Raw genomic sequence first — 10,566 nt, 5'->3', positions numbered from 1 at the left:
TTTCCCCAGTCTCTCTCCCAGTGTCACACAGCGCAGACAGCCCTCCCAGTCTCTCTCCCAGTGTCACACAGCGCAGACAGCTCTCCCAGTCTCTCTCCCAGTGTCACACAGCGCAGGCAGCTTTCCCCAGTCTCTCTCCCAGTGTCACACAGCGCAGACAGCTCTCCCAGTCTCTCTCCCAGTGTCACACACGCAGAGCACCTCTGGCTCTCACTCACTCTCACGCACACACACAGACACATGACGGTCTCTTAGATGAAATGTTACAGTTTTATTCAATTCAGATATAAAAAATACAATCTAAGAGACACACAACGCACACATCCCCCCCCCAGCTCAGTGCCCCACGACCGACAGCCACTCATAGAGAGCACCCCCCACTCTCTAAACCCAACTGGAGGGACCCCCACTGTTAAATCACACCGAGGGGGGACCCCTGTGTCCACTCACACTGTGGCACTGAGACCCGGTCCGTGAGCAGAGCCGGGAGGCCGCGGGCCGGCTGGCTCCGAGGGGGTGTGCCCCTGCAGTCCGGGAGCGCAGCTCACACAGTCCGAGCCCTGCTGGGGGTCCCCGCGGCGCGCTCACTGCCGAGCTCGGGCGAAGGCGTTGCGGAGCCAAGTGGAGTCCTCGTACAGCCGCGGGTCACCCAGGCACTCCGCTGTGCGCTTGTACAGGTAGTAGTACAGCACAGCCGCTGGGGGGACAGACAGACAGGTAGTAGTACAGCACAGCCGCTGGGGGGACAGACAGACAGGTAGTAGTACAGCACAGCCGCTGGGGGGACAGACAGACAGACAGGTAGTAGTACAGCACAGCCGCTGGGGAGACGGACAGACAGACAGGTAGTAGTACAGCACGGCCGCTGGGGGGACAGACAGACAGACAGGTAGTAGTACAGCACAGCCACTGGGGGGACTGACAGACAGACAGGTAGTAGTACAGCACAGCCGCTGGGGGGGACAGACAGACAGACAGACGGGTAGTAGTACAGCACAGCCGCTGGGGGGACAGACAGACAGACAGGTAGTAGTACAGCACAGCCGCTGGGGAGACGGACAGACAGACAGGTAGTAGTACAGCACAGCCGCTGGGGGGACAGACAGACAGACAGGTAGTAGTACAGCACAGCCGCTGGGGGGACAGACAGACAGACAGGTAGTAGTACAGCACAGCCGCTGGGGGGACAGACAGACAGACAGGTAGTAGTACAGCACAGCCGCTGGGGGGACAGACAGAAAGACAGGTAGTAGTACAGCACAGCCGCTGGGGGGACAGACAGAAAGACAGGTAGTAGTACAGCACAGCCGCTGGGGGGACAGACAGACAGGTAGTAGTACAGCACAGCCACTGGGGGGACAGACAGACAGGTAGTAGTACAGCACAGCCGCTGGGGGGACAGACAGACAGACAGGTAGTAGTACAGCACAGCCGCTGGGGGGACAGACAGACAGGTAGTAGTACAGCACAGCCACTGGGGGGACAGACAGAAAGACAGGTAGTAGTACAGCACAGCCGCTGGGGGGACAGACAGACAGACAGGTAGTAGTACAGCACAGCCGCTGGGGGGACGGACAGACAGACAGGTAGTAGTACAGCACAGCCGCTGGGGAGACGGACAGACAGACAGGTAGTAGTACAGCACAGCCGCTGGGGGGACAGACAGAAAGACAGGTAGTAGTACAGCACAGCCGCTGGGGGGACAGACAGAAAGACAGGTAGTAGTACAGCACAGCCGCTGGGGGGACAGACAGACAGGTAGTAGTACAGCACAGCCACTGGGGGGACAGACAGACAGGTAGTAGTACAGCACAGCCACTGGGGGGACAGACAGACAGACAGGTAGTAGTACAGCACAGCCGCTGGGGAGACTGACAGACAGACAGGTAGTAGTACAGCACAGCCGCTGGGGGGACAGACAGACAGACGGGTAGTAGTACAGCACAGCCGCTGGGGGGACAGACAGACAGGTAGTAGTACAGCACAGCCGCTGGGGGGACAGACAGACAGACAGACAGGTAGTAGTACAGCACAGCCGCTGGGGAGACGGACAGACAGACAGGTAGTAGTACAGCACAGCCACTGGGGGGACAGACAGACAGACAGGTAGTAGTACAGCACAGCCACTGGGGGGACAGACAGACAGGTAGTAGTACAGCACAGCTGGACCGAACCAGGAACTGGACAGAGACTAGGCCACGTGTGGGCAGAGGGAGAGGTCAGTCCTGCAGAGTTCACATGCGTCTCCAGTAGGGCTAAAGGTCACCGTCCCTCTGAAGTCCAGAGCCCTGTACCCGGTCCGGTCCAGGTGTGGGCAGAGGGAAGGCCCGTGAGACTCACCCAGCCTCTGGAACACGAACAGAGCCTGCAGTCCACCTGTCCACACAAACCGTCTGGAGTCCAGCCAGCGCAGGTTCTGCAGACAGACAGGGAGACAGAAGGATCAGCGCTCAGGGTCACGGTCAGCTGGCACAGACAGACAGACAGACAGACGGGCCTTCACACAGGCGCGCAGTACCAGTATCCAGCAGTGGAAGGCGATGCTGAGCCCCAGGTACAGAGCCGACAGCACCAGCAGGGCCCGGAAGCGCTCCAGCAGCAGAGACACCAGGCCCACCTGGAACACGAAGGTGTTGAACAGCATCAGCAGCACAATGATCATGTTGAACAGGATGGCGATGTCCTGGATACTGAGAGAGAGGGAGAAAGAGAGAGAGGAGTTAATACAGACACACTGACGGGACACTCCAGTACATGAACACTGCACTGAGAGAGAGAGAGGGGTTAATACAGACACACTGACTGGACACTCCAGTACACTAACACTGCACTGAGAGAGAGAGGGGTTAATACAGACACACCGACTGGACACTCCAGTACATTAACACTGCACTGAGAGAGAGAGGGGTTCATACAGACACACTGACTGGACACTAAGATCACTTTATTGGCCTAGGGGCGGAGCGGTGGCTCTGTGGCTCAGGATCTGCGCCTGTACCTGGAAGGTTGCTGGTTCAAATCCTGCAGCCGGCAGAGGAATCCTACTCTGTTGGGCCCCTGAGCAAGGCCCTTAACCCCAGCTGTTCCAGGGGTGCTGTATAAATGGCTGACCCTGCGCTCTGACCCCCAGCTTCTCTCCCTGTCTGTGTGTCTCATGGAGAGCAAGCTGGGGTCTGTGAGGAGACACATTCCTAATACATGAAATTGTATATGGCCAATAAAGTGATCGTATCTCATCTATATACAATTTCTTGCATTAGGAATTCGTCTTTTCCCATACCCCAGCCTGCTCTCCATGAGACACAGACACACAGACAGGGAGAGAAGCTGGGGGTCAGAGCGCAGGGTCAGCCATTTATACAGCACCCCTGGAGCAGCTGGGGTGAAGGGCCTTGCTCAGGGGCCCAACAGAGTAGGATTCCTCTGCCGGCTGCAGGATTTGAACCAGCAACCTTCCAGGTACAGGCGCAGATCCTGAGCCACAGAGCCACCGCTCCGCCCGCACTCCAGTCCCCTCTCCCTCTCCTCTCCCCCCAGAGACCTACATGAACAGCACCAGCTGGATGACGGGGGCAGCCCTCAGCAGCTCGCTGAACGAGTTCACAAACAGGTCGTATCCCAGCAGCACCAGCTGCACAAGCAGCACCAGGGAGTAGTTACTGGTCTGCAGCATCCCGGGCCGGGCCTTCGGCAGAACCTCCACGCAGAGCACAGCACAGGGGTCCAGAGGCAGGGAGAGCAGACCGGTCCCAGACAGTCCAGAAGCACCGTCACGCCAGGCCCTTCGGCACCAAGAAACGAGTCCGTGCAGCCCGGCTCGGTGCAGGAAAAGGGGCCGACCGGGCCCTGTTGTACGCCAAGCAGCCCGGGTCCAGTAAAGGGTGGTGCCGGCTCGGACTGCAGAGGCAAGGGTACAGAGAGCCGTGGGCTGCTGGCCGGGTCGGGTCGAGTCGGGTCGGACTGTGTGCCTCAGTGAGCCCGCAGTGCGCAGGCGAGACAGGGCGTTAGGAGTCCTGGGACAAAGAGGAGAGGCAAGTAAGCCGAGAAAAACAGTAAAACCACACACTGCAGTCGAACCCTGACCCCTCTTCCCTCAAACACCTCTCCTTTCCTCTCTCTCGCAATGCATGTTTGTACTGAGTAGAGAAGTGTGCTGAGCAGTGTGAGGGCAGTGTCGTGTGTGCTGTGCAATATGACAGTAGTGCTGTGCAGTGTGAGGGCAGTGTGAGGGCAGTGTGTGCTGTGGAGTGTGAGAGCAGTGTGAGGGCAGTGTGTGCTGTACAGTGTGAGAGCAGTGTGAGGCAGTGTGAGGCAGTGTGTGCTGTGCAGTGCGAGAGCAGTGTGTGCTGTGCAGTGAGGGAGTGTGTGCTGTGGAGTGTGAGGGCAGTGTGTGCTGTGCAGTGTGAGGGCAGTGTGTGCTGTGCAGTGTGCGGGCAGTGTGAGGGCAGTGTGTGCTGTGCAGTGTGAGGGCAGTGTGTGCTGTGCAGTGTGAGGGCTGTGTGTGTTGTACAGTGTGAGAGCAGTGTGAGGGCAGTGTGTGCCGTGCAGACTGAGAGCAGTGTGTGAGAGCAGTGTGAGGGCAGTGTGTGCTGTGCAGTGTGAGAGCAGTGTGTGAGAGCAGTGTGTGCTGTGCAGAGTGAGAGCAGTGTGTGAGAGCAGTGTGTGAGAGCAGTGTGAGGGCAGTGTGAGGCAGTGTGAGGCAGTGTGTGCTGTGCAGTGTGTGCTGTGCAGAGTGAGGGCAGTGTGTGAGAGCAGTGTGAGGGCAGTGTGTGCTGTGCAGTGTGAGAGCAGTGTGTGCTGTGCAGTGTGTGCTGTGCAGTGTGAGAGCAGTGTGTGAGAGCAGTGTGTGCTGTGCAGAGTGAGAGCAGTGTGTGAGAGCAGTGTGTGAGAGCAGTGTGTGAGGCAGTGTGTGCTGTGCAGTGTGAGAGCAGTGTGTGAGAGCAGTGTGTGAGAGCAGTGTGAGGGCAGTGTGTGCTGTGCAGTGTGAGAGCAGTGTGTGCTGTGCAGTGTGAGAGCAGTGTGAGAGCAGTGTGAGAGTAGTGTGGGCTGTGCAGAGTGAGGGCAGTGTGTGCTGTGCAGTGTGAGGGCAGTGTGTGCTGTGTAGAGTGAGAGCAGTGTGAGGGCAGTGTGTGCTGTACAGTGTGAGGGCAGTGTGTGAGAGCAGTGTGTGCTGTACAGTGTGAGAGCAGTGTGAGGGCAGTGTGTGCTGTGCAGTGTGAGGGCAGTGTGTGAGAGCAGTGTGTGCTGTACAGTGTGAGAGCAGTGTGAGGCAGTGTGTGCTGTGCAGTGTGAGGGCAGTGTGTGCTGTGGAGTGTGAGGGCAGTGTGTGCTGTGCAGTGTGAGGGCAGTGTGTGCTGTGTAGAGTGAGAGCAGTGTGAGGGCAGTGTGTGCTGTACAGTGTGAGGGCAGTGTGTGCTGTACAGTGTGAGGGCAGTGTGAGGGCAGTGTGAGGGCAGTGTGTGCTGTGCAGTGTGAGGGCAGTGTGTGCTGTGCAGTGTGAGGGCAGTGTGAGGGCAGTGTGTGCCGTGCAGACTGAGAGCAGTGTGTGAGAGCAGTGTGTGCTGTGCAGAGTGAGGGCAGTGTGTGAAAGCAGTGTGAGGGCAGTGTGTGCTGTGCAGTGTGAGAGCAGTGTGTGCTGTGCAGTGTGTGCTGTGCAGTGTGAGAGCAGTGTGAGAGCAGTGTGTAAGAGCAGTGTGTGAGAGCAGTGTGTGCTGTGCAGAGTGAGGGCAGTGTGTGCTGTGCAGAGTGAGGGCTGTGTGAGGGCTGTGTGAGGGCTGTGCAGTGTGAGGGCAGTGTGAGGCAGTGTGTGCTGTGGAGTGTGAGGGCAGTGTGTACTGTGCAGTGTGAGGGCAGTGTGTGCTGTGTAGAGTGAGAGCAGTGTGAGGGCAGTGTGTGCTGTACAGTGTGAGGGCAGTGTGTGAGAGCAGTGTGAGGGCAGTGTGTGCTGTGCAGTGTGAGGGCAGTGTGTGCTGTACAGTGTGAGAGCAGTGTGAGGGCAGTGTGTGCTGTACAGTGTGAGGGCAGTGTGTGCTGTGCAGTGTGAGGGCAGTGTGTGCTGTGCAGTGTGAGGGCAGTGTGTGAGAGCAGTGTGTGCTGTACAGTGTGAGAGCAGTGTGAGGCAGTGTGTGCTGTGCAGTGTGAGGGCAGTGTGAGGGCAGTGTGTGCTGTGGAGTGTGAGGGCAGTGTGTGCTGTGTAGAGTGAGAGCAGTGTGAGGGCAGTGTGTGAGAGCAGTGTGTGCTGTACAGTGTGAGGGCAGTGTGTGCTGTGCAGTGTGAGGGCAGTGTGTGCTGTGCAGTGTGAGAGCAGTGTGTGAGAGCAGTGTGTGCTGTGCAGTGTGAGGGCTGTGTGTGCTGTGCAGTGTGAGAGCAGTGTGAGGGCAGTGTGAGGGCAGTGTGTGCTGTACAGTGTGAGAGCAGTGTGTGAGAGCAGTGTGAGGGCAGTGTGTGCTGTGCAGTGTGAGGGCAGTGTGTGCTGTGCAGTGTGAGGGCAGTGTGTGCTGTGGAGTGTGAGGGCAGTGTGAGGGCTGTGTGTGCTGTACAGTGTGAGAGCAGTGTGTGAGAGCAGTGTGAGGGCAGTGTGTGCTGTGCAGTGTGAGGGCAGTGTGTGCTGTGGAGTGTGAGGGCAGTGTGTGCTGTACAGTGTGAGAGCAGTGTGTGAGAGCAGTGTGTGAGAGCAGTGTGAGGGCAGTGTGAGGGCAGTGTGTGCTGTGCAGTGTGAGGGCAGTGTGTGCTGTGTAGTGTGAGGGCAGTGTGTGCTGTGGAGTGTGAGGGCAGTGTGAGGGCTGTGTGAGGGCTGTGTGAGGGCTGTGTGAGGGCAGTGTGAGGGCAGTGTGAGAGCAGTGTGTGCTGTACAGTGTGAGGGCAGTGTATGCTGTGTAGTATGAGGGCAGTGTGAGAGCAGTGTGTGCTGTGCAGTGTGAGGGCAGTGTGTGCTGTACAGTGTGTGAGAGCAGTGTGTGAGAGCAGTGTGTGAGAGCAGTGTGAGGGCTGTGTGTGCTGTGGAGTGTGAGGGCAGTGTGTGCTGTACAGTGTGAGAGCAGTGAGAGAGTAGTGTGTGCTGTGCAGAGTGAGGGCAGTGTGTGCTGTGCAGTGTGAGAGTAGTGTGTGAGAGCAGTGTGTGCTGTGCAGTGTGAGGGCAGTGTGTGCTGTGCAATGTGTGCTGTGCAGTGTGTGCTGTGCAGTGTGAGGGCAGTGTGTGCTGTGCAGTGTGAGGGCAGTGTGAGAGCAGTGTGTGCTGTGCAGTGTGAGGGCAGTGTGAGAGCAGTGTGAGAGCAGTGTGTGCTGTGCAGTGTGAGAGCAGTGTGAGAGCAGTGTGAGAGCAGTGTGTGCTGTGGAGTGTGAGGGCAGTGTGTGCTGTGCAGTGTGAGAGCAGTGTGTGCTGTGCAGTGTGAGAGCAGTGTGTGAGGGCTGTGTGAGGGCTGTGTGTGCTGTGTGTGCTGTGGAGTGTGAGAGCAGTGTGTGTTATGCAGTGCGTTGTGGAGGCTGTCCGTGCTGAGCTGCAGGATTACTCTTTAGTTTCAGACAGTGCTGCGTGGCTCCACTGCCCCTGCTCTAATCTCTTACACAAACACACACCCGCATCACAATGGACACAGAGGCGTGGCAGGAGGAGGAGGAGGGCAGAGGGCTCCCCTGAGCCTCCCCCGGGGGCAGGTCTCCACAGTTACCCCTCCGGCAGTCCTGCGGCGCTGCACTGGTGGTCATAGTGACGCAGCTCCCTGGGGTTCAGTGCCACTCCAGCGCTGCACCTGAGCCCGACCCGGCCCAGTCCCACTGCAGTCCTCACCACCTCCACCCCCAGCGCCCTGCAGGCCAGCAGGGCTGCAGTGGAACTCCTGTCTACCGCTTCTAACACCACACTCGTCCCCTTCCTGACTATAACTGTCCCCCCACACTCGTCCCCTTCCTGACTGTATAACTGTCCCCCCACACTCGTCCTGTTCCTGACTATAACTGTCCCCCCACACTCATCCCCTTCCCGACTGTATAACTGTCCCTCCACACTCGTCCCCTTCCTGACTATAACTGTCCCCCACACTCGTCCCCTTCCTGACTATAACTGTCCCCCACACTCGTCCCCTTCCTGACTATAACTGTCCCCCCACACTCATCCTGTTCCTGACTGTATAACTGTCCCCCCACACTCGTCCCCTTCCTGACTATAACTGTCCCCCCACACTCGTCCCCTTCCCGACTGTATAACTGTCCCTCCACACTCGTCCCCTTCCTGACTATAACTGTCCCCCACACTCGTCCCCTTCCTGACTATAACTGTCCCTCCACACTCGTCCCCTTCCTGACTATAACTGTCCCCCACACTCGTCCCCTTCCTGACTATAACTGTCCCTCCACACTCGTCCCCTTCCTGACTATAACTGTCCCCCCACACTCATCCTGTTCCTGACTGTATAACTGTCCCCCCACACTCGTCCCCTTCCTGACTATAACTGTCCCCCCACACTCGTCCCCTTCCCGACTGTATAACTGTCCCTCCACACTCGTCCCCTTCCTGACTATAACTGTCCCCCACACTCGTCCCCTTCCTGACTATAACTGTCCCCCACACTCGTCCCCTTCCTGACTATAACTGTCCCTCCACACTCGTCCCCTTCCTGACTGTATAACTGTCCCTCCACACTCGTCCCCTTTCTGACTATAACTGTCCCCCCACACTCGTCCCCTTCCTGACTATAACTGTCCCCCCACACTCGTCCCCTTCCTGACTGTATAACTGTCCTCTCACACTCGTCCCCTTCCTGACTGTATAACTGTCCCTCCACACTCGTCACCTTCCTGACTATAACTGTCCTCTCACACTCGTCCCCTTCCTGACTATAACTGTCCCTCCACACTTGTCCCCTTCCTGACTATAACTGTCCCCCCACACTCATCCTGTTCCTGACTGTATAACTGTCCCTCCACACTCGTCCCCTTCCTGACTATAACTGTCCCCCACACTCGTCCCCTTCCCGACTGTATAACTGTCCCTCCACACTCGTCCCCTTCCTGACTATAACTGTCCCCCACACTCGTCCCCTTCCTGACTATAACTGTCCCTCCACACTCGTCCCCTTCCTGACTATAACTGTCCCCCCACACTCATCCTGTTCCTGACTGTATAACTGTCCCCCACACTCGTCCCCTTCCTGACTATAACTGTCCCCCCACACTCGTCCCCTTCCTGACTGTATAACTGTCCCCCCACACTCGTCCCCTTCCTGACTATAACTGTCCCCCCACACTCGTCCCCTTCCTGACTATAACTGTCCCTCCACACTCGTCCCCTTCCTGACTATAACTGTCCCCCCACACTCGTCCCCTTCCTGACTGTATAACTGTCCCCCCACACTCGTCCCCTTCCTGACTATAACTGTCCCCTCCACACTCGTCCCCTTCCTGACTATAACTGTCCCCCCACACTCGTCCTCTTCCCGACTGTATAACTGTCCCCCACACTCGTCCCCTTCCTGACTATAACTGTCCCTCCTACAGCAGCAGAACCGCATACCCACGGCTCCGCTACTGCAGGCACTTCCCAGCCCTGTCCTACCGCTGCCGGGGCTGTTACTCTAATAGTGCTGAAGTGTTACTAATAACAACAACAGTAATAAAGTCGGGCGAGAGCGACTCCGTCTTCAGCCTCCGCACTAAGCCTCTTACCGTCACACAACCGCAGCGAGTGGGAATAGCGGCGCCGCTGGCGAGCTGGCCGTGCCGACAGCATCCTCCCGTCCTCCGGCCGCGGCCCCGCCTGTGTTTGCGTCGCTAACGGGGAGACGTGGGAGCTGTTGTGGCCCCGGGGTGTCGTGGGGATCGTCCCGGCTCGGTCGCGCCTGTGAGCCCGGCTGCTCCTGCTGCTGCCTCCCGGTCTCCCCTGGCAACGCGCACTGCCCCGTTACCGTAGCGCGCCTCGTATACGCGCACCTCCTCGCCCACCGCCGACCGCTCGCCGTACTTCGCTATGTCGGGTATTAACGGGTGTATGCGAATAGATGTTTTGAAATGTGCCCATTTTAAGAGCAATTTGCAGAATATATGTATACATCAAATAGCCACGTAAAAATCACGATTAATTTTGACACATCAAAAAAGAAAACTATTTTTTATTAAAGAATATTGACCAACATTGTAAATTCAAGAAAACCTCTGGGAAGTTTTCTTCTATTCTTGCTATCCCTAGTATAGTTCGCTTTAATACCTAGCACTTTTTTACAAGTATAGAGCAGGATAGTTTGTTGACAGCGTGCGCTAAATGCGGTAGCCATTTTGGGAAGTGAGCTTCCTTTCGGTCCTTTACGGTAAATATATTCAAACTGCGTGCTGTGGTTGAGGTGTGTAGGAATCCGAGCAGCGCCGCCTAGTGGCCCGAAGGACTGGCCGGCGCCTGGCAGCACGAATCTACAGCTTAGATCTCATCCTTCAATTCAAAGAGCTGTATCGGTAACTGGGATTAATTACAGTGTTAGCAAGGCGACAAATTAACAAAACAACAAAATATAATAAGAAGAACAAGAAAATTAAGAAAGTTCTTTTATTATGAATAATAATAACATCAATAATGATGAT

The 10,566-nt window shown here is 56.9% G+C and overlaps 1 protein-coding gene across 1 annotated transcript; it reads right to left on the bottom strand.

Annotated features, from left to right (window-relative positions):
* Positions 1-256: 256 nt before the first annotated feature.
* tmem138 (transmembrane protein 138) lies at positions 257-10,287 on the bottom strand. Its single transcript, XM_088935045.1, has 5 exons — positions 9,661-10,287; positions 3,546-4,013; positions 2,519-2,690; positions 2,341-2,416; positions 257-697 (listed from the first exon to the last, which is right to left on the bottom strand). Exons 2-5 carry the CDS (start codon positions 3,671-3,673, stop codon positions 585-587), a joined length of 489 nt encoding a protein of 162 aa, XP_088791171.1. The 5' UTR covers positions 3,674-4,013; positions 9,661-10,287; the 3' UTR covers positions 257-584.
* Between the last annotated feature and the right edge of the window lie 279 nt (positions 10,288-10,566).

Source organism: Atractosteus spatula, chromosome 16, assembly GCF_055471065.1.
Source record: "Atractosteus spatula isolate fAtrSpa1 chromosome 16, fAtrSpa1.hap1, whole genome shotgun sequence".
In the NCBI taxonomy this organism is placed as follows: Eukaryota; Metazoa; Chordata; class Actinopteri; order Semionotiformes; family Lepisosteidae; genus Atractosteus; species Atractosteus spatula.
Note: the sequence above shows the minus strand (reverse complement) of the source record. Positions and strands in the feature narration are given on the sequence as shown.

Excerpts from the sequence above, each read along its gene's own strand:
- tmem138 (XM_088935045.1), bottom strand. The coding sequence starts at position 3,673 with ATGCTGCAGACCAGTAACTACTCCCTGGTGCTGCTTGTGCAGCTGGTG. Across the intron at positions 2,417-2,518 it reads CCTTCCACTGCTGGATACTG|AACCTGCGCTGGCTGGACTC; the intron begins GTACTGCGCGCC and ends GTCTGTCTGCAG. Across the intron at positions 698-2,340 it reads GTTCGTGTTCCAGAGGCTGG|CGGCTGTGCTGTACTACTAC; the intron begins GTGAGTCTCACG and ends CTGTCCCCCCAG.